Source organism: Myxocyprinus asiaticus, chromosome 3, assembly GCF_019703515.2.
Source record: "Myxocyprinus asiaticus isolate MX2 ecotype Aquarium Trade chromosome 3, UBuf_Myxa_2, whole genome shotgun sequence".
Classification (NCBI taxonomy): domain Eukaryota; kingdom Metazoa; phylum Chordata; class Actinopteri; order Cypriniformes; family Catostomidae; genus Myxocyprinus; species Myxocyprinus asiaticus.
The window spans coordinates 24,477,651-24,501,609 of record NC_059346.1 but is presented as its reverse complement, the minus strand read 5'-3'; the positions used below and the strand labels follow the sequence as shown (position 1 = coordinate 24,501,609).

The window sequence follows — 23,959 nt, the reverse complement described above, 5'->3', positions numbered from 1 at the left end:
AGATATCTTTCTTTGTTAGAGACTTATAGTCAAAAGGGACATGTCATATATATTCTGGAAAGGAATTCTTATGATAGTTCAGCTACAACTATCCTTGCACAATTTATAATGTTTTTTTAAATCATCTTTATATATTTTACTTCTGGAAACATGGAATATATAATTGGTATGTTTTTACTAGACCATTGTTCAGATGGCCAACCACTCCTCTGAGGAATTTGCATGTGTTGAATGGGTCATTAGTTTAAGTAAGGACACAAAACAAAACAAAAGCAGACAACAACTTGCACGAGGAGCTCACTTAGCCACATGGACTGTCTGTTCTGTTGTATTTGGTAGCAAATACCTCAGTGATGACCTCGGTTTAGGCTGGGGTTTAACCGTCTACTGGTAACAATGCCTATCTGTGCCGTTTCAGGAAGGTAGATGTGATTTTGGCAGGTGTATCTGATACTTATCTCTTAAAAGTAACGAGGGCCATGTCAAACATGGATGTTCTGACAACGGTGGCTGTCTGAGAGATAGCTTTGAGCTACATCTAATGCCAAACATTTACTTTATAATTATATTTGTTATATTAGTATGTATAGTGTGGAAAAGATCTTCATTAATACTAACATTGACAAAATACACAAATACACAAGAGAAAAACACTTATGGATATGGGGTACAAAGGTAGCATGCAAGAAAAGCATAAGACAGTGGACAGAGAAAATGATGACTAACTTACACTAAATCTGGGTGTATTTGTTTGTCTTAATCGCTTTTCTGCAAGAAGGTCTTTGACAGTATGCTTGACTCTCACACCTTGGTACACTCTCTTGGAATACTCTGTGGGGAGAACAGAAATATATTTACATACATCTCTCCTTTTAAAGAAGTGTCATAAAGAGGGGCATTAAGAAAAAGCCTCAAAAAGCCTTCCGGTGGACTGGTTGACACTAATCAAACTACAGTATTTTATTTCATGACAGCAGTTGCTAATCTTATATAGGCCTCCTGTATCTTATGGCAATATTTTCTTTATACAAGGGAAGGATCCCCAACACACATCTTTTGCTGTCTGACATAGCAAAAAATAACAGTACATAACATATGAGAAGATTAAAATGGAAAAAATTCAAAACACTGTACAGGACACCAGTGGACACATCACAGCAAACAATTGGATGTTTCTTGAGAAACCTGCCAAAAGCAAAATAAACAATGTACATTGTAGCTCAGTGGTAAATCATTTTGGATTTGATTCCCAACACACAATCTGATAAAATGTATACTTTGAATATACTGTAGGTCACTTTGGATAAAAGCATTTGCCAGGTGAATAAATGTAAAGGTAATGTGTACATGCAAAGAAATGTCTGTTCCAAAAGCTTTCCACGCTGATAGTGACAGAGGTTTACAGTTGAACAATGCAACAGTAACCTAATAAAATGGACAATAGCCAGTCTTATTAATATAAACAGTATATATATATATATATATATATATATATATATATATATATATATATATATATATATCTTTTGATCAAATAAATCAAAGAATTCTACATTTACAAAGAGGTTGATTTAAAAATATATATTTACAGGTACAGGCTGAACTTTAACTACTGGTTTCACAATAATAATAACCATCACATAGAAAATGTCTTCTGCTGACTCTACCAGTAAAATGATCAATATACTTCACTATTCACAGCCAGTGCTTGTGATTTGTTCATGAATCAACCAACAGTATAGTAGTATGGTTTTGTTTTAATGAGAATTTTTGTTTTGATTTTAATGGTTTATTATTATTATTATTTTACTGTGCTTAAACACATAAGGGCTATACATATACATAACCTATACCACAATCTATAGGGTACCCCAGGTACTGTAACTGTACTGCCCAGCAAAGCTAAAATACAGTAACACGTATTTTGTCAAAATTGAGTGAGGATCTTAGAGTAGACTATAATCTGTCGTGTAACAGACAGATTTAGCTCAACTATGCTCAGATTGAGAGGAAACAAAGTGAGACTATTTTATAATCCACAAAACTTTGAAGTCGTTCTTTCTTAGTTACAGTGTTGGTGTAGTTACTGCATTGTGGCTTTGTAGAGCAGAGTAGTCAGAGGAAGACTTCCAAACAGGATTTGAACGCTTCCATTCCTCAGTAATACAGACATAAGCAAACTTAATTTCTAACTTTTATAAAACCTTAGTATTTTTATTAAAAGCTTTTATTTATTAAATATTAGAATAAAGTTTAGATTAACACCGAATTGTACTGTGAATTAAAGTCGAAAGATTCTATTGCTTGGACAATTTTGAACATGTAATTTGACAACAGCAATTCTTGAAATAAAATTGTCATGCAAATAAGATCTATTTGCAATGTTTGTTACATTTGAATGTGTTTTTAATGGGCCATATCATTTTGTATTATTTTTTTTCACTTAAAATGTAAGTTTTTTTTTTTTTTTTTTGCATCCAAAACAATCACAATTTTAGTTTTTTAAACAGTCCCTTATGTTGCTGATTTGCCTTTAGTGCCATCTACGCATGAAATGTGGTGCTCTTGTTTGTGACAGGGTTTTGCTGTCCAGTCCAATATGGTTAGCTGCTGCATCTTTTGATGAAAGTGTCTTTTTAAAGCCTACAAGATATCACATTGTTACAGGTTCACAAAACAATCTGTGTTGAAATGTGCAGCATAATCTGTTAAGGTCGGACTGAAATGATCAGGGACCTTGTTAAAAATAAACTTAAAAAGACAAAGCGGCTTGTTTCTAACAATGGGATCCTTCAGAAGGAAATGCAGAGCAGCAGGTGCTACACACAGCCAGAAACAGCATGAGATGTGAAAGACTTTCTTCTGGTGTAGGTATAATAGAGTCTGTCATACTTTTTCCTTATTACTTGACCATGACCGGGCGGGTCATGTTTCTGAAACTAAATGTGGGCGGTTATATGTACAAATGTATTCAACTGTATGACGTCCGAAAGTTGCAGATGGATGGAACGAGCCATTTTTGCAGCAGTGATTCAATAAATTGTCTTTTTTTCTTTTTGTGGGTAAGATTTGACAGTTACAGTATGGTTTGTTAGTACTAACCCTTTAATTTTAAAAGATGATTAGAGAAAATGAGATTCCTCATGATATTACCCTTTTAAACAGTATTGCATTGTATGTTAATAAAAAATACCAAGGACCCACTTTGCCATTACTTGCCATGAATTGGTTCATTCATGGCCATTTTCCTTTGTTGATGAGAGATGGCAAGTTTATGGATGGAAACAGAATGGTGTGAGTAAAATACACTTCCAAACTTTCATGCACTACAAGTGCTCTTGTTTGGAAAATTACAATTATGTTAAAATGTATCTCCTGGAGACTACCTTCCTGTGGAGCATTATAACTCTATTCAAACACCTCCTAATTAAGATCTTCAATATCAAATGAAAACTCCAAAAAGGTGTGTAACAGCAGAGATATAGCTTAGCGCTGATGAAGCAGGACTGAACACTCCTAATGTAAATCATAATTTACCTCAACTGAGTGCATATTTCACCATGCTGGTTAACTCAAGCCTGAGGAAAAACCATTGCAAATACTCTCCATGTTAAACAAACAATATAACATGAAGTCTGTCAAAGAGGTTAAATTCAGATCCTTAGGCAAACAGCTGTTTTGTCGTTTAGGATTGACAACACTTTACACAGCTCACTTACAATATATTCCAACAGGGAAAATATTTTTTTTTTTCAAAGTCAGTCTTATACTTTGTACTCTTGTACATATAAAATGTACTTTAAAGCAAATGAGACGTTCTTATTTAGAATTGCTACATTAAAGCCTCTGAAGTAGACTATTTAACAAATATATGAGGTGTCGACAAAAACAACATATGTAACACAACAACAAAAGTGTTCATTAATTAATTACTTAAAATAGAACGCTTGTGTATGAATACAACTTATGTAAATATCCCAACATCAAATAATATTCAATTTTCCCACATATAATGTCAATAAATCTCACCTGTCTCCATCATGATTTGAGTCAAACGCTGAAAGGTTTCTAGGGTCTTCAGTTTTGTTTTCTATTCCAGCAGAACTCATATACCACATACATTATATCAAAGGAAGAACGAAGATTTAAAAACCTAAGCAGACATATACATGGTCAAGCTCATGCACCTAAATTAATTCCCTTCACATGGTTTCGCTTGTGAAGCCTTCATCATTTGGTTAAATGCAAATAACTGGCTTGGAGACGTTTCTCAATAATTTGCATCGACTGTAGATCAGAGTACCTACACTATTAAGGCTACACTGTTGAAAAATGGAGAATGTGACAGCCGTATTAAATGTTAAGTATAATTGTGAGGAAATTAGGTAGAAAAAATGGAAGAGGTATTTTTTTCTTAGTTATAGGCCTACACAGTAGTAAATAGAAGACTAAGAGAAGTAAAAGATGTCACAACGTATATAAACATCTGGTTCCAAATATGTTGTTTTTTTTGTTTTGTTTTTTTGTTTTGTTTTTTTTTAAGAGGAGTTGACAAGTGGGAATTTCTTCCAACGGCGGTAATTGTTCCTCTTCCCGAGTGAAAATTAAGTGCTCTGTCAAAAACTCTCTAATAACCACTGTTTTACGCCCTTCACGCTCGTTCAGTCTAGTTTGGTGGTCACACGCAACTGGTCTAGCAAAACGCAGTATAAATGGACAGAAGAAATTGTTGTGTAACATAGGCTATATCACCAGTAAATGAACAGTATAGGTTTAGTATTCATGGGCGATGTTTAAATGTCTAATTCCTTTCAAATTTCAGCTAGAACGGAAAACGAATTCCCAGATAGAACACGTAGAACAGGCTCCATCTCCGAAATGTCTGTTTTAGATTTTTCATCTGGAAAGCATACAATCCAATTAACATCTGCTGAACATCTTAAAAAGATCAGAGAGACAAACATTCTAAATCATAACGTCTCAAAGACATCTGCTTTAAGTCTTATTGACATTCGAGACATGTTATTGACTTATAACGTAGGCTATTGCAGATGAGCAAACAACACACACACACACACACACACACAAAGTCTACCAGATGTAAACACACACACAAAATAGACGTAATATTGGGTAGCCTATACGTGTGCTGTCAGGGATAACATTAAGAATACATTTACGCTTAAAAAGCAAAACGTTAATAAAAAAAAAGGTCCTTGTAATTGGTAACACATGCCCTACATTGGATTAGCCCTACACGACTAGCCGACAATTTAAAGACTTCACGGAATCTCGCTTTACAGGTATTTTTTCAGGAGAAACTAAAACGAAAATAAAAGGTTTGGGTGGTGTAGAACTCGAGGTGAGCAGATTTTTCTCTTTAAAATGTATATGGTTGAATTGTAAACAAAAGGCTCTTTCGATGATGAGAATACCGATTCAATTTATGTATTTATTCTTTATTTAGGAATGGCGGGATCTGTGTTTTTCTCTGGCTGGACAGCGGTTAAAGACCGAAAGTCTCTTTCCGCGGACCAGGAGCCGAAGTCAGGTCGTGAATACACCATGTATCACGGCACATATCTGAAAAACGCCAAGAACATCATCAATAATGGATTTGTACCCTCTAAAGATGGACTGCTGGGCGCCGGAGTTTATATCAGTCGTAACATTGAGAAGGCCAAGTGTTACCCGCTCAAGACGGACAAAAACGACAAAGTCGTTTTCAAGTTGAAGGTGCGTATAGGAAAAGTGAAGAAAATAGACTGTGACAATCACCCTCTCCAGAAAACGTGGCACCAGAAGGGGTACGACTGCGCGTGGGTCCCGCCAAACAGCAACATCACCTGCATCAAGTCTGGTCGCGAGGAGGACTGTGTGTGGGACCCCAAGCGCATCACGGTGATCGACGTGGCGTGTTGTGTGGATGACCATAAACGCAAAGAGCTTAGACAACTGATCCGCAGTCAGCGGAAAACTTCTGGCTGCCAACTTTGCCACCAAGACACCTCTGATGGGCCCCATGATGTTCAGACGTGCTGGGATAAAATCTGTCCTTTTCAGAGGAAACATGTTTGCCCATAAAGAGTCATGAATGCCGAGTTGAAATGTCAACATTTAACTTTTTGGACATCTAGTTGGTTTAGGTACACTGTAAAAAATTACTGTAAATTTACAGCCAAATTCCTACAGCAATCTACTGTGATTCTTAAATACAGTAGTTTGCTGTAAAAAATGTTGCATTCTGGGAGATCAAGAGCAGGCTCACTGTGAAGTGACTAGTTTTACGGTAAATAGCTGTTCTGTGCAAGGCATTAGGGGAAAATGAACATTTAAAATCATGATATCATCTTGGTGAACGCTATAGTGACATTTTGAAACGCCATGAAAATTTTTGTTTGTGGCACATGGTTAGTGTTCATGATGTTTCTGACCAACTCCTCTGTTTTTATCATCTCACATCAGCCTTCACTTGTCTGTCTAATGAGAAGTCAAATAAAAAAAAAAATCAACCTTAGAAGCAATGTACATCTTAAATGTAAATTTTTTCCAGGATTAGACAGTGTATTTTTTATGAAAAAACAAAAACAAAACAAACAACAACAATCTGTACACAGTAAAATAACAGTATAGCACTGCATTGTGGGTTATAATGGTGAAATACCCATAAGCCTTTGCACTTGAACAAGTATGTATGCTTTGGCAAATGCATTGGAGCTAAAAAAAATTAAAACAAAAAATAAAAAAAAGCATGTACAAAATTATTTATTCAGACTTAATAGAAGTCTTAGTTTAATTAGTGTTGTTGTTTTGTTATCAGCAGTTGTTTTGATTGAAGTCACCATTATGGTGATTAGTGATCTCTTGAGCTGGCACCTTGGACCTTCTTTATTATTATATTATGTTCTTCTAGCCAGTCAATTTATGCTTAAGTAAAAGACAAGTTGTTGCACTGTGCAACTTGGAAGACAAAACCTAAAGTCAGCCTGAATGTCTGATCCTACCTTGCAAATGGCACTATATGTGACAATAGTGATGCATTACACATAAAAGCAAAAACAATAAAGGATATTTCAGCAAAATTATATCAGCAAATTGAGTGTTTGATGTTTTTGATGAACTTACAGCATAACTCGAGTTGTTATCAAGACACACAGATATCAACTCTCGGCATACAAAACGCAACAATGGTGACAATTAACAAACTTACTTTTGCATAAATAAGTAAGAACTGAACATTAAAATCCAAGTAACTTAGACTACAACAAAAACAATGTCAAAATAAACCAGTAAATAGCAAAAAATCGAAGTAATTTTTTCATGTCGCAGTGCATGCTGGGAACATAGCTGTTAATTTCAATAACAGTAGATAGTATGTAATTTGACAACTATATGCTGCTAATTTACAGTTGTATACTGTAGCTGTTAAAACAGTATCTAGCTGTTAATTTCAGCAACAGCAAGACACTGTTAATTTTACAGTAACATGCTGGCAACCCTGCTGCCAGTTCTTTACTGTTTTTTGACAGGAAAATCTTTAAGAGTGTAGGCTATGACTGTGACAGACACTGTATATGTTGTTCATTTATGTAATAGGATAAATGACATTTATAAATGAATTTCTCATTTGTGCTGGCTGTAGACTATATATAAGTGTCTGTCAAATGAAAACATTTTCTGTCTGTAAGTCATAAATAAATGCTACTTTGGCTTTTTGCACTGTTATCTGTAATCCCTGGTTATGGAAATACAGTTTTGTACAATTATCTCAATCGCTATTTTGTGTGACTTATTGTAATATGATAGACTGTTCACCAGATTAAACAAATAAACAGAAGAGAAGTGAAAGGCGAGACAAAAGTTTCAATCTCTGGTTCCAAATATGCTTTTCGAAAATTCTTCATCTTCCTCTTCTTTAATCATCCATAACGTGGTGGTGATCTTTTAGAAAAGAGGCTTAGGATCTAATCGCAGCATTTTAATGATAACAAGGAAGGTAATCCAATAGACATGGAAGAACACAAATTAACTAAATGTATACAGAAATGCTACAGCTTAACATAAGAACAAGAACTGACAATCAGTGAAGGAAACAAGAGGGTATATGTACACACAGATGAATAATTAGGGAACAGCTGTGGAAGATGGAGGGCAGGTGAGTGTAATCAAAAGGTGCATACTGGGAAGTGTAGTTCATGAACAAGGGGAAAACTAAACAGTCACTGAACTGAACTGAAGGTGAGGGAAAAAAACACAAGGCAGTTTGTGACACCTGGTGAGCCCCTCTGTCAAAAACTTTCACTATGTAGGATAGAGAATGGGTATTGTCCTTAAAATATCCATTAAAATTAAACATTGGCTTCCTATGGCTGATTTAAAGGTTTCTGGCTAAAACTAAAAAGTTCAAAGTCAAACCAGAACTGTCCAGAGCCCTGTTTCCCCATAACGATTAATCTTAGTTATTAAAGGAATAGTTCACCCAAAAATGAACATTTGCTGATAATTTACTCACCCTCAGGCCGTCCAAGATGTATCTGAGTTTCTTTCTTCATCAAAACAGAATTTAAGACTTTTAGGATTTCATTTCAGGCCGCCACCTCTAAACAATGCAAGTGAATGTCCTCCATTTTTTGATGGTCCAAAATGCATATTTAGGGTGCATCAAAATAATCCACACGACTCCAGTCGACAAATAAAGGTCTTCTGAACCCAAACGGTTGATTATTTTTAGAAACAAAACAATACTTATATACTTTTTAACTACAAATGTTGGCTTCCGTACATCTCTGTGACGTGCGCTCATGAGAGGGATGACGTAAGCTCGTTAGTAAGGTCATGCCTCATGTGGAGGAGGAGTCAGGAAGCACGTCATTGTTTTTTTTTTTTTATATTATTTGGAAATTATATATATATATATATATATATATATATATATAGTTTTTAAATTGTTTTGGACTGTTTTGGTTTGTGAACGGCACAAGTTTCTCTTGAAAACAATGACGCGCTTCCTGACTCCTCCTCCACGTGACGCGTGACCTTACCAACGAGCTTACGCTGTCCCTATCAATCATATCAATCAAATAATTAATCGTTTGCGTTCAGAAGTACTTTATTTGTCGACTGGAGTCATGTGGATTATTTTGATGCACCCTAAATATGCATTTTGGACCGTCAAAAAATGGAGTACATTCACTTGCATTGTTTAAAGGAGGAGGCCTGAAATAAAATCCTAAAAGTCTTAAATTCTGTTTTGATGAAGAAAGAAACTCAGATACATCTTGGATGACCTGAGGGTGAGTAAAGTATCAGCAAATTTTCATTTTTGGGTGAACTATTCCTTTGAGTGTTTTCTACGAGTGATTTTATGAACGTTTGTTATATGTGCGTGTTTTCCCAAAGCTGCACTTAATAAGAGTGTGCGAAGATGCCCTTTAAGTGCTACTTAAGAGAGTCGCTGTACATATTTGAAGTGCTATGTCGTTCGTCAATGTTACTTCATTATATTTTGGCATAACTTTATAAATACTTATAACTAACCTTACTGGGAAATGTTTATCAATTTTCTTAAATACTCAACCTAACTAACCATATAATTAAATCAGTGGCGAATACTCAGGGCCAGCAAAGCCTTCTCTGCTGGCCAAACATGCCAAATAAATAAATATTTTTCATCTTTTCATTCTCAATCACCTTTTTGCCTATGTATTTTTAATCACTTTCCACTCTTAATTAATCTACAAACAAATAGAGAAAAACAAAAAGTTTATCCAGTCAGAATTTATTCCTTGATGCTTACAAGCGAATCGTGACAACTGTTTCACATATCACATGCCGAAAGCAGCACGTGAGTCTGAGCTCCACCCCGTCAGGCCTTCAGAATTTCCATAGAATCCCTCAACAGTGTAAATGAATGGGCAACTAAAGTCAGATTGTCAGATTCATCAGCCAATCAGATTGATTTATTTGTTCTTGGTGGGTGTGATCTTTAGGATATGTTCTGGTCAAGGCCTTCTAGCTGGCCTTGAGTGAAGCAATCGCATGCTTTAAGTGACGTAATTTGAAAGCGAAGAGCGCCAGATCTTGCTGACGAGTCGACTGTCATTACTACTGCTATCGCCATTGAAAAAGAGATCCTTATGGATTTAAAAACACGAGATGTTCTGCATGACCGTGTGATTGCTTAATTTATTAATTAGGAAAGGAGGTCTGATTTTCACTTCAAGCAAATTGTTAAGTGCTTTTTGCATTGTTATAGCAACATCAGGAGTTTTCGAAGTGTAAATTAGGCTGCTTGAGCATTCAGTGTCAGTTTTGAAAAGTAGTGCTGCATTCCATTCAACCCGTAAAGTCGGATTTTACAACTTCCTACAAGGAAAAGTGCAATGGAATGGATCTTGAAGTCAGAATTACAACTTGTAGGCTTGTGCAGAAACTCTCAACTCCGATTTCACCAAGATGCAAGGGCATGATGTCACACAAACATGTCAACACTCAGGGAGATATACAAAGTAATAAACATTCACTTTAAGTAATATAGATGAGTTCGTTTCCACATTACATGATATTAAAGCTTGTTTAACAAATGCCTGCAGAAACAGGTGTATAAAACATAATCTCTTTTGATAATCGTACACCTGAAGTACAAATGCTAGCGCAGCAGCATTGTTTATCAGCTGGGTTGCTAGGAGACATCTCTAATGAGAGTCAAACCCCTGCTAAGCGAAAGTGAGCGTTGCAGTTTTGTTTCCTTAAACGTCATCTTCCGAATATCGGAGAATGGAATGCATTTGTGGTCGGAGATATCAAGTAGGAATATCCCACATCCAACTTGAATGGAACGCAGCATAACCGTGTACCCTGACTAAATGAAATTTATTGCAAGCACATTTAAATTGCAAATATTATTAGACAGATTTTTCCAGGTATTACAGACCTCCTTGGTAGATTCAAATGAAAAATTATGATTTTTGAATGTCTGTTCGAGAGACGTTCATTTCACAAAACAGTCATGCTGCAGTTAAAATTAGGCTTGCTTGAGCATCAAGTGTCATTTCAATTTCTGGCTTTTGTGCTTGGATGTGTTTTTAAAATGTAAATTGGTCTTATTAGTTAGCTGCGACAAAATGTATGATGACCAAAGGCATAGGGTGTCTTATTCATTGTGAAACTGTGTTTTCTTAATGGCACGAATCACACTGAAGGCCTAGACATTTAATGCACGGCCCGTCACTGAATTAAATGTAGTTTTGTGATCATTTTATGCAGAATTAACACCTTTAAACAATCACTGCTTCATTCATCAGATGTGCGTTTGCAGTGTTTCATTTTCACAAATTCTATGGGTCGAGATACAATTGCTTCCAGGGTCAGTGAAGATGTATGTTAATGGACTGCAGTTAGCCACAGAGGCCTTGTGAATGATCCTGCCAATGATCAAGCACATTGAATATAACAAGGTTCACCGTGTCATCAGCAGAGTGCAAAATGAAGAGTCAGGTCAAGTTTATTTTAAAAGCACATTTCAAAACAACAGATGTTGAACCAAAGTGCTGTACAATAGTAGAGGTGGAGGCTGCGCTTTAGGAACATTCACCAATTAAGCAAAGGTCTGCTCTTTGCTCACCAAAGTGATAACGGCCAATGTTGCACATCATTGTGATGTGGGCGAGAGCATCCGTGAGTGTCTGAGAGGAAGATGAGGAGGTTGTAGAAGAGGAGGAAGTGTTACTTGGAAGAAATGTTTTGCCAAGTCAAGATAGACAATTTAAACCTTAAACATAACATCTCCATTCCCTCCAAATTTAAAGCTGCACTTAAGGGTGTTCAATTGCGAGTTTTTTGGAGTCGACTCCGATTCCCGACTTCAGCTACTTGACTCCTCGACTCCATTTAATTGGAGTCCAGGGAAGACTAGAGGACGGTCAGGAAAGACTGGCTGACAGCAAGAAAGTCTGCACAGGGGTGAGCAGGCTAGTTACCGTACCCCCAGGTCCATACGCAGAGGACACCCTTACCAACTACGAGCACAATTAAAGAAAAACAGCCCAGTGGTCCTCCAAGAAGTCGGTTGGAAGATGGACCAATTAGGACAGACAATACGGACATGAATGGAACGGCCATGGATAATGAGCAAAGGATCCTTAGAAGATGCAGTTGCAGGTGGATTAGGGTAAAACTTATAAAGGCCTGCGGATTCATCAAGGAAGGGTGAAGTGTGGCAGGAGCTGCCAGACACAACCTTGCACTGCAGCAGCAGGTCAGACAAGATGGATACAGAGCCTGGATATGCACCACATCACTACTGAATCCACTGATGTGGAGGGGCATCAAGAAGACCAGTACCACCAGCAGGACAGGTCAAGCCTGCAAGGTGAGCCGCAAGAAGAGATGACCTTCAACCCACATACAAGACAGGGAACACATGACAATGAGAAGAAACCAGGGAGGAGGCGGCGAAACAAGTGGCCGAGATCTAATGATAACAATGCATGGAGCAGACTAGACGAGGACCTGTGCTCCACCTTGGAGAATGCCCTTATTGGAAGGGTGGAGGCCAAGCTTAATATGTTTAGCGATATGGTGTACAAAGAATGCATAGGTAGATTTGGTGAAACAGTAGTAAGGAAGAGTGGTCCCAGGGTGATGGGTCGGAGAGAGGAGATACTTCAGTTTGTTAAAGAGCGGAGGCAGCTTTACAAGGCTTGGAGGAAGGCAGAGGAGCAGGAGAAGGAGGGCTTGAAGATATTGTGGGATGGCATAAGGGCTAGATTAGCGGTCTTAAGGAGGGCAGAGAGAATCCGAGAGCAGAGAAGGAAGAGAGAGCATGAAAGGGCAAAATTAATCAAGGATCCTTTTAAGTTTGCTAGAAACCTGCTGGAAGAAAAGAGGAGTGGGAAGCTGGTGATGGCAAAAGAGGAACTAGAAGACTACATGGAACAGCAACTTGGTGACCCCTATTGTTCCCCTACAAAGAAGCAGTAAGGGCGCTGGACCATATAGGAGGGGACATCTGATAGAGTGTTAGGGGTTGGGTTGACCTGTGGAAGGTGCCCCAGGCCAGGCTAAGTTTTCTAATAAGATCCACCTACAATACCCTACCAAGCCCTGGGAATTTGTCTATGGAAAAGAGGAGAGTTGCCCCCTCTGTGAGGCCCCAAGAGCAAACTTGCAGCACTGGCACAAGGACAGTACAGGTGGCGGCATGATCAGGCCCTGTGGAAGCTGGCAGAGATCCTAAAGGTGCATAAAGTGAAGGAAAACAAAGGCAACCATGCTCCCCAAAGGCAGGGTGTTGATTTTGTTAAAAAGGGAGGTGCAGCACAAGGCACAGCACAGAGGGAAGCCAGATCAATCTTGGCACCTGGAAGTGATTGGTCAATGATGGTCGACCTTGGCCAGCAGCTAAAATTTCCTACCGAGCTTGCCATTACCTCCTTGAGGCCGGATGTAGTGTTGTGGTCAACTTCAGCTAGGAAAATAGCAATGACAGAGTTTACTGTTCCATGGGAATAGGGTCTGGAGACAGCCTATGAGAGGAAGAAGCTAAAATATGCTGATCATGCTGCAGAGTGCAGGGAAAATGGATGGAGGACTGCAACCTAACCTGTGGAGGTTGGGTGCCAAGGATTTATGGGAACATCAATGCAGCACCTTTTTAGAGACATTGGCATCGTAGCAGCAGCATCAAAAATGTCTTTGAAGGAATTGGAAAAGGAAACTGAAAAGGGGAGTTTCTGGTTATGGTTAAGAAGGAAGGACAAAAAGTGGGGGGTTCAGAAGTAAGAAACTGAGGAATAGGGAACCTGGGTGATATGTGGTGAGGGCTTGTGCTAAGGTAGTATGCCATACAGAACCAGTGGCACTGAGTTACTGAGAGATACATGCCAATGCAGCACTGAGTACGCATCTCAATGCCAGTTGGCCAACGGGCTGGCACGTGTGGTTGTGTTGAGGCATTATGACATATACAACCTTGGTTGCAAGTAATTCATGAAGGATGTCTGGATGGGAAGGCAAGGATGAGAGGCGCTGGAGGGGATCCGGTGTCCAGCTGCGGGGGGGGGGGGGGGCAGGGAGACGTTGCCCCACCAGCTACGAGGGGGTGACTGCTGCCCCACCACCAGGAGATATTCTGGGATTAATGGGGCGAAACATTGAAGATAGGTGGCTCCTGGCTGATGACCCCGCAGCTGGGCTGAAGGCACTGGTGGAGGTGCGACAGGCAATAATGCCCGGCAGGTTATTACAGCTACCTGTGCATCTGTTTAATCAGGATTGTGTCAAAATTCAGGGCCGTCACCAGGGGTGGCCATTAGTGGGCAGTGCTTTCTCAAGTGACATATTTTCACCCACCAAAATTACTTGTCAATAAGCAGAAAATCTCAATTCACTGCTTACTGCGTCCGATTGCTGCTCTGTAATTTGACATTTTTCTGTAAAAATTGAGTGAGGATCTTGAGTAGACTATAATCTGTCGTGTAACAGACGGATTTGGCTCAACTATGCTCAGATTGAGAGGAAACAAAGTGAGACTATTTTATAATCCACAAAACTTTGAAGTCATTCTTTCTTAGTTACAGTGTTGGTGTAGTTACTGCATTGTGGCTTTGTAGAGCAGAGTAGTCAGAGGAAGACTTCCAAACAGGATTTGAACGCTTCCATTCCTCAATAATACAGACATAAGCAAACTTAATTTCTAACTTTTATAAAACCTTAGTATTTTTATTAAAAGCTTTTATTTATTAAATATTAGAATAAAGTTTAGATTAATTCACAGTGCAATTCGGTGTTAAAGTCGAAAGATTCTATTGTTTGGACAATTTTGAACATGTAATTTGACAACAGCAATTCTTGAAATAAAATTGTCATGCAAATAAGATCTATTTGCAATGTTTGTTACATTTGAATGTGTTTTAAATGGGCCATATCATTTTTTTATTATTTTTTTCCCACTTAAAATGTAAGGTTTTTTTTTTTTTTTTTGCATCCAAAACAGTCACAATTTTAGTTTTTTAAACGGTCCCTTATGTTGCTGATTTGCCTCTAGTGCCACCTACACATGAAATGTGGTGCTCTTGTTTGTGACAGGGTTTTGCTGTCCAGTCCAGTATGGTTAGCTGCTGCATTTTTTGATGAAAGCCTCTTTTTAAAGCCTACATGATATCACATTGTAACAGGTTCACAAAACAATCCGTGCTGAAATGTGCGGAATAATCTGATAAAGTCGGACTGAAATGATCAGGGACCTTGTTAAAAATAAACTTAAAAAGACAAAGTGGCTTGTTTCTAACATTGGGATCCTTCAGAAGGAAATGGGCGGGTCATGTTTCTGAAACTAAATATGGGCGGTTATATGTTCAAATGTATTCAACTGTATGACATCCAAAAGTTGCAGATGGATGGAACGAGCCATTTTTGCAGCAGTGATTCAATAAATTGTCTTTTTTTCTTTTTGTGGGTAAGATTTGACAGTTACAGTATGGTTTGTTAGTACTAACCCTTTAATTTTAAAAGATGATTAGAGAAAATGAGATTCCTCATGATATTACCCTTTTAAACAGTATTGCATTGTATGTTAATAAAAAATACCAAGGACCCACTTTGCCATTACTTGCCATGAAATTGTTCATTCATGGCCATTTTCCTTTGTTGATGAGAGATGGCAAGGTTTATGGATGGAAACAGAATGGTGTGAGTAAAATACACTTCCAAACTTTCACGCACTAGAAGTGCTCTTGTTTGGAAAATTAAAATTATTTTAAAATGTATCTCCTGGAGACCACCTTCATGTGGAGCATTATAACTCTATTCAAACACCTCCTAATTAAAATCTTCAATATCAAATGAAAACTCCAAAAAGGTGTGTAACAGCAGAGATACAGGTGCATCTCAATAAATTAGAATGTTGTGGAAAAGTTCATTTATTTCAGTAATTCAACTCAAATTGTGAAACTCGTGTATTAAATAAATTCAATGCACACAGACTGAAGTAGTTTAAGTCTTTGGTTCTTTTAATTGTGATGATTTTGGCTCACATTTAACAAAAACCCACCAATTCACTATCTCAAAAAATTAGAATACATCACAAGACCAATAAAAAAAACATTTTTAGTGAATTGTTGGCCTTCTGGAAAGTATGTTCATTTACTGTATATGTACTCAATACTTGGTAGGGGCTCCTTTTGCTTTAATTACTGCCTCAATTCGGCGTGGCATGGAGGTGATCAGTTTGTGGCACTGCTGAGGTGGTATGGAAGCCCAGGTTTCTTTGACAGTGGCCTTCAGCTCATCTGCATTATTTGGTCTCTTGTTTCTCATTTTCCTCTTGACAATACCCCACAGATTCTCTATGGGGTTCAGGTCTGGTGAGTTTGCTGGCCAGTCAAGCACACCAACACCATGGTCATTTAACCAACTTTTGGTGCTTTTGGCAGTGTGGGCAGGTGCCAAATCCTTCTGGAAAATGAAATCAGCATCTTTAAAAAGCTGGTCAGCAGAAGGAAGTATGAAGTGCTCCAAAATGTCTTGGTAAACGGGTGCAGTGACTTTGGTTTTCAAAAAACACAATGGACCAACACCAGCAGATGACATTGCACCCCAAATCATCACAGACTGTGGAAACTTAACACTGGACTTCAAGCAACTTGGGCTATGAGCTTCTCCACCCTTCCTCCAGACTCTAGGACCTTGGTTTCCAAATGAAATACAAAACTTGCTCTCATCTGAAAAGAGGACTTTGGACCACTGGGCAACAGTCCAGTTCTTCTTCTCCTTAGCCCAGGTAAGACTCCTCTGACGTTGTCTGTGGTTCAGGAGTGGCTTAACAAGAGGAATACGACAACTGTAGCCAAATTCCTTGACACGTCTGTGTGTGGTGGCTCTTGATGCCTTGACCCCAGCCTCAGTCCATTCCTTGTGAAGTTCACCCAAATTCTTGAATCGATTTTGCTTGACAGTCATAAGGCTGCGGTTCTCTCGGTTGGTTGTGCATCTTTTTCTTCCACACTTTTTCCTTCCACTCAACTTTCTGTTAACATGCTTGGATACAGCACTCTGTGAACAGCCAGCTTCTTTGGCAATGAATGTTTGTGGCTTACCCTCCTTGTGAAGGGTGTCAATGATTGTCTTCTGGACAACTGTCAGATCAGCAGTCTTCCCCATGATTGTGTAGCCTAGTGAACCAGACCATTTTGAAGGCTCAGGAAACCTTTGCAGGTGTTTTGAGTTGATTATCTGATTGGCATGTCACCATATTCTAATTTTTTGAGATAGTGAATTGGTGGGTTTTTGTTAAATGTGAGCCAAAATCATCACAATTAAAAGAACCAAAGACTTAAACTACTTCAGTCTGTGTGCATTGAATTTATTTAATACATGAGTTTCACAATTTGAGTTGAATTACTGAAATAAATGAACTTTTCCACGACATTCTAATTTATTGAGATGCACCTGTATAGCTTAGCGCTGATGAAGCAGGACTGAACACTCCTAATGTAAATCATAATTTACCTCAACTGAGTGCATATTTCACCATGCTGGTTAACTCAAGCCTGAGGAAAAACCATTGCAAATACTCTCCATGTTAAACAAACAATATAACATGAAGTCTGTCAAAGAGGTTAAATTCAGATCCTTAGGCAAACAGCTGTTTTGTCGTTTAGGATTGACAACACTTTACACAGCTCACTTACAATATATTCCAACAGGGAAAATATTTTTTTTTTTCAAAGTCAGTCTTATACTTTGTACTCTTGTACATATAAAATGTACTTTAAAGCAAATGAGACGTTCTTATTTAGAATTGCTACATTAAAGCCTCTGAAGTAGACTATTTAACAAATATATGAGGTGTCGACAAAAACAACAAATGTAACACAACAACAAAAGTGTTTCATTAATTAATTACTTAAAATAGAACGCTTGTGTATGAATACAACTTATGTAAATATCCCAACATCAAATAATATTCAATTTTCCCACATATAATGTCAATAAATCTCACCTGTCTCCATCATGATTTGAGTCAAACGCTGAAAGGTTTCTAGGGTCTTCAGTTTTGTTTTCTATTCCAGCAGAACTCATATACCACATACATTATATCAAAGGAAGAACGAAGATTTAAAAACCTAAGCAGACATATACATGGTCAAGCTCATGCACCTAAATTAATTCCCTTCACATGGTTTCGCTTGTGAAGCCTTCATCATTTGGTTAAATGCAAATAACTGGCTTGGAGACGTTTCTCAATAATTTGCATCGACTGTAGATCAGAGTACCTACACTATTAAGGCTACACTGTTGAAAAATGGAGAATGTGACAGCCGTATTAAATGTTAAGTATAATTGTGAGGAAATTAGGTAGAAAAAATGGAAGAGGTATTTTTTTCTTAGTTATAGGCCTACACAGTAGTAAATAGAAGACTAAGAGAAGTAAAAGATGTCACAACGTATATAAACATCTGGTTCCAAATATGTTGTTTTTTTTGTTTTGTTTTTTTGTTTTGTTTTTTTTAAGAGGAGTTGACAAGTGGGAATTTCTTCCAACGGCGGTAATTGTTCCTCTTCCCGAGTGAAAATTAAGTGCTCTGTCAAAAACTCTCTAATAACCACTGTTTTACGCCCTTCACGCTCGTTCAGTCTAGTTTGGTGGTCACACGCAACTGGTCTAGCAAAACGCAGTATAAATGGACAGAAGAAATTGTTGTGTAACATAGGCTATATCACCAGTAAATGAACAGTATAGGTTTAGTATTCATGGGCGATGTTTAAATGTCTAATTCCTTTCAAATTTCAGCTAGAACGGAAAACGAATTCCCAGATAGAACACGTAGAACAGGCTCCATCTCCGAAATGTCTGTTTTAGATTTTTCATCTGGAAAGCATACAATCCAATTAACATCTGCTGAACATCTTAAAAAGATCAGAGAGACAAACATTCTAAATCATAACGTCTCAAAGACATCTGCTTTAAGTCTTATTGACATTCGAGACATGTTATTGACTTATAACGTAGGCTATTGCAGATGAGCAAACAACACACACACAAAGTCTACCAGATGTAAACACACACACACAAAATAGACGTAATATTGGGTAGCCTATACGTGTGCTGTCAGGGATAACATTAAGAATACATTTACGCTTAAAAAGCAAAACGTTAATAAAAAAAAGGTCCTTGTAATTGGTAACACATGCCCTACATTGGATTAGCCCTACACGACTAGCCGACAATTTAAAGACTTCACGGAATCTCGCTTTACAGGTATTTTTTCAGGAGAAACTAAAACGAAAATAAAAGGTTTGGGTGGTGTAGAACTCGAGGTGAGCAGATTTTTCTCTTTAAAATGTATATGGTTGAATTGTAAACAAAAGGCTCTTTCGATGATGAGAATACCGATTCAATTTATGTATTTATTCTTTATTTAGGAATGGCGGGATCTGTGTTTTTCTCTGGCTGGACAGCGGTTAAAGACCGAAAGTCTCTTTCCGCGGACCAGGAGCCGAAGTCAGGTCGTGAATACACCATGTATCACGGCACATATCTGAAAAACGCCAAGAACATCATCAATAATGGATTTGTACCCTCTAAAGATGGACTGCTGGGCGCCGGAGTTTATATCAGTCGTAACATTGAGAAAGCCAAGTGTTACCCGCTCAAGACGGACAAGGACGACAAAGTCGTTTTCAAGTTGAAGGTGCGTGTAGGAAAAGTGAAGAAAATAGACTGTGACAATCACCCTCTCCAGAAAACGTGGCACCAGAAGGGGTACGACTGCGCGTGGGTCCCGCCAAACAGCAACATCACCTGCATCAAGTCTGGTCGCGAGGAGGACTGTGTGTGGGACCCCAAGCGCATCACGGTGATCGACGTGGCGTGTTGTGTGGATGACCATAAACGCAAAGAGCTTAGACAACTGATCCGCAGTCAGCGGAAAACTTCTGGCTGCCACCTTTGCCACCAAGACACCTCTGATGGGCCCCATGATGTTCAGACGTGCTGGGCGTGAGGGGATAAAATCTGTCCTTTTCAGAGGAAACATGTTTGCCCATAAAGAGTCATGAATGCCGAGTTGAAATGTCAACATTTAACTTTTTGGACATCTTGGTTTAGGTAGGCTATGACTGTGACAGACACTGTATATGTTGTTAATTTATGTAATAGGATAAATTAATTTCTCATTTGTGCTTGCTGTAGACTAATATATATATATATATATAAAGTGTCAAATGAAAACATGTCATAAATAAATGCTACTTTGGATTTTTGCACTGTTATCTGTAATCCCTGGTTATGGAAATACAATTTTGTACAATTATCTCAATCGCTATTTTGTGTGACTTATTGTAATATGATAGACTGTTCACCAGATTAAACAAATAAACAGAGAAGTGAAAGGCGAGACAAAGGTTTCAATCTCTGGTTCCAAAGATGCTTTTCGAAAATTCTTCCTCTTCTTTATTCATCCATAACGTGGTGGTGATCTTTTAGAAAAGAGGATTAGGATCTAATCGCAGCATTTTAATGATAACAAGGAAGGTAATCCAATAGACATGGAAGAATACAAACGAACCAAATGTATACAGAAATGCTACAGCTAAGAACAAGAACTGACAATCAGTGAAGGAAACAAGAGGGTATATATTACGGAAGCTCTGAACCGCACGGCGGAAAAAAAAAAAAAAAAAAAAAAAAAAATCTCAGTTCCTTCCTGAGCCCAAGTCTTAAATTTTTTTTTCTCTCTTCCTAAAATTTTTTTTTCTCTCTTCCAAAATGTTTTTCCTCTTCAAAAAAAATTTTTTTTCTCTCTTCAAAATTTTTTTTCTCTCTTCAAAGCAATTTTTTTTCTCTTCCAAAATTTTTTTTTTCTTCAAAAAAAAAAAAAAAAAAAAATGCATGCGGTACCAACCTTGGCCACCAGGTGCCACTATCAGTAAACATGTAATCTTATGCTTTTAATGCTTTCTCTGTTGTTATATAGCTGAATAATACATTTGCAAACCTTAATCAAGACAAAATCAGGTTACATATGTTTGATATGTCATTCGTTGTCGTGTAACAACTGGAGTTATTTTTTTGTTTGAAATCGTTGGAATCGTTTGCTCAGTGTTACATGGTGGAAGCGAAGGAATGTATTGAGGAAAACGGGAAACATGGGAAATAGTAGGCTACACACACCTGTTTTGTATTAGCAGTATGGGGGGGTTTGGTAGCCTACTGCTAATTTTTTTTTGCCGGAGCTGCCGTGCCGGGACGTGGGCTGGTTGTTATTGCGAAAACGCCGTGAGTAAATTAGGAGGGGTTATTTGCGACTTCGGGGTAATCTTGAACTCGAGGTTTAGGTGCCCGCTGTTGATGTGTTCTGTGAATGCTGTATCCCACGTCCGGTAGCGGGTTAGGAAGCCAGCAGTACATTTTGTTGTTAGGTGAGGGGAGGCCTCATTGAATGTTATGTGTTATGTTATTTATTTGTCCCCCGGCGTTTATTATCATGAGCGTGTGTGTGAGGAGGAGTATGAGGGCAGGTTGTTTTTCTCCCCATATGCATTCTGTAATGTAACTGACAACGGCTATGTATTTAGCTTGAGTGGTATTAATGGCATGTATTGACTAATCATTGATGGTGTGTATTTATGATGTGTGGTATTTAATTATGTATTCTGTGGATATTTATGTGTTTTAGAGATTTGCTGTGTAAGGAGTTTGTGTATACCGGGTGGCCATATGAATTAATTTGGTGTATTGTACAATCATTTTTATATTCCCCTAATGAATATATAGACTCGTTTGTTGATGCTCTAAATGTCCCAAAGTCAATATACTGTGGATTGTTAGCAATATCAAATGTTTGCCAGAATAATTGTACTTGTATTAAGAAGAAAGCAAGCCTTTATTATACATTTTCATATATACAGTGAAATTTCTTTGTTTTCACATTAATGGGATCAACTTGCAGCCCCCCGGGGGTTTAATACTTTTAATACTTAAATTCTTTAATACTTAAAATACTTTTTTTAATTTCTGTACAGCACTTTGGTTAGCCCGCTCGCTGTTTTTAAATGTGCTCTATAAACCGAATACACTAAAAATACGTTCGTTGAACACATCAACAGCGGCCGCCTAAACCTCGAGTTCAAGATTACCCCGAAGTCGCATATAACCCCTCCCAATTTACTCACGGCGTTTTCGCAATAACAGCCAGTCCACGTCCTGGCACGGCAGCTCCGGCAAAAAAAATAAATAAAATAAAATAAAATAAAGAGCAGTACCAAACCCCTCCCCCCTAACAACAGAAATCATTATACTTTTATAGCTTCACGCCCATACAGCTAATACAAAACAGGTGTGTGTAGCCTACTATTCTTTCCCCCGGCGGAACCCGGGGAGCGATACTATAGGTGATTCCTCACCCCTCACCAATTTGTTTGGGATGATCATTTTACATAGGCGTAACTGTCTAACTCATGTTTAGACAGACCAACAATATTTGGATATTTGACATTCTTCATCTGGAACTCTTCACTTCTGCAGTAGACAGTGTTTCAAAAGCATAGACAGCTTGTTACATTAAAATATACTATTATAATTAAATTCCACCATGAAAGTCTGCACATAACATCCCCGTTCAGTCGCGAGGATTTCATTTATAAATGATCTTTTCGTTTAGAAATTAGATTACTTACAACAATATTAACATTACCAGATGTACCCCTAACACTTCAAAAAGGACAGACATAATAATAATTTCCCCAGGTTTCCCGTTTTCCTCAATACACTCCTTCGCTTCCAACATGTAACACTGAGCAAACGGCATAGATTGTTTAGAAAGACCAACGATTTCAAACAAAATAATATGACACTAAACACAAAAAAACGAATGACATATCAAACATATGTAACCTGATTTTGTCTTGATTAAGGTTTGCAAATGTATTATTCAGCTATATAACAACAGAGAAAGCATTAAAAGCATAAGATTACATGTTTACTGATAGTGGCACCTGGTGGCCAAGGTTGGTACCGCATGCATTTTTTTGAAGAGTAAAAAAAATAAAACAAATTTGAAGAGAGAAAAAAAATTTTTTTTGAAGAGAGAAGAAAACATTTTGGAAGAGAGAAAACAAATTTTTTTAGGAAGTGAGAAAAAAAAAATTTAAGACTTAGGCTCAGGAAGGAACTGAGACACTCTTATTTATTTATTTATTTATTTTTTTCCCACCGTGCCGTTCAGCGCTTATACACACAGATGAATAATGAGGGAACAGCTGTGGAAGATGGAGGGCAGGTGAGTGTAATCAAAAGGTGCATACTGGGAAGTGTAGTTCATGAACAAGAGGAAAACTAAACAGTCACTGAAATGAACTGAAGGTGAGGGAAAAAACACAAGGCATTTTGTGACACCTGGTGAGCCCCTCTGTCAAAAACCTTCACTATGTAGGATAGAGAATGGGTATTGTCCTTAAAATATCCATTAAGATTAAACATTGGCTTCCTATGGCTGATTTAAGGGTTTCTGGCTAAAACTAAAAAGTTCAAAGTCAAACCAGAACTGTCCAGAGCCCTGTTTCCCCATAACGATTGATCTTAGTTGTTAAGAGTGTTTTCTACGAGCGATTTTATGAATGTTTGTTATATGTGCGTGTTTTCCCAAAGCTGCACTTAATAAGAGTGTGCAAAGATGCCCTTTAAGTACTACTTAAGAGAGTCGCTGTACATATTTGAAGTGCTATGTCGCTCATCATTTTTACTTCATTATATTTTGGCATAACTTTATAAATATTTATAATTAACCTTACTGGGAAATGTTTATCAATTTTCTTAAATATGCAGTTATTAATAACTAACCATATAATTAAATCAGTGGCGAATACTCAGGGCCAGCAAAGCCTTCTCTGCTGGCCTAACATGCCAAATAAATAAATATTTTTAATCTTTTCATTCTCAATCACCTTTTTGCCTATG

The 23,959-nt window shown here is 37.8% G+C and overlaps 2 protein-coding genes across 4 annotated transcripts in view; one reads left to right on the top strand and one right to left on the bottom strand.

The window, feature by feature from the left end:
- The window catches only part of LOC127425016 (POU class 2 homeobox associating-factor 2), a 66,318-nt gene that overhangs the window by 5,468 nt on the left and 36,891 nt on the right, over positions 1 to 23,959 (bottom strand). Inside the window, exons 1-2 of one of the 3 annotated variants that reach the window (XM_051670607.1) lie at positions 18,002 to 18,323; positions 731 to 831 (exon numbers count right to left, since the gene is read on the bottom strand). In XM_051670607.1, the coding sequence (XP_051526567.1) occupies positions 731 to 831; positions 18,002 to 18,014 (114 nt within the window). In that variant the 5' untranslated portion in view covers positions 18,015 to 18,323. Of the gene's footprint in view, positions 1 to 730; positions 832 to 4,029; positions 4,341 to 18,001; positions 18,324 to 23,959 lie in introns of those variants that run through there. The other 2 variants (XM_051670617.1, XM_051670598.1) reach the window with 2 other exon arrangements.
- On the top strand, positions 5,315 to 7,919 carry LOC127425055 (uncharacterized). Its single transcript, XM_051670683.1, has 2 exons — positions 5,315 to 5,362; positions 5,468 to 7,919. Exon 2 carries the CDS (start codon positions 5,470 to 5,472, stop codon positions 6,082 to 6,084), a length of 615 nt encoding a protein of 204 aa, XP_051526643.1. The 5' UTR covers positions 5,315 to 5,362; positions 5,468 to 5,469; the 3' UTR covers positions 6,085 to 7,919.

What these genes read in the sequence shown, in the direction of transcription:
- LOC127425055 (XM_051670683.1), top strand. Translation starts at nt 5,470, where the DNA reads ATGGCGGGATCTGTGTTTTTCTCTGGCTGGACAGCGGTTAAAGACCGA.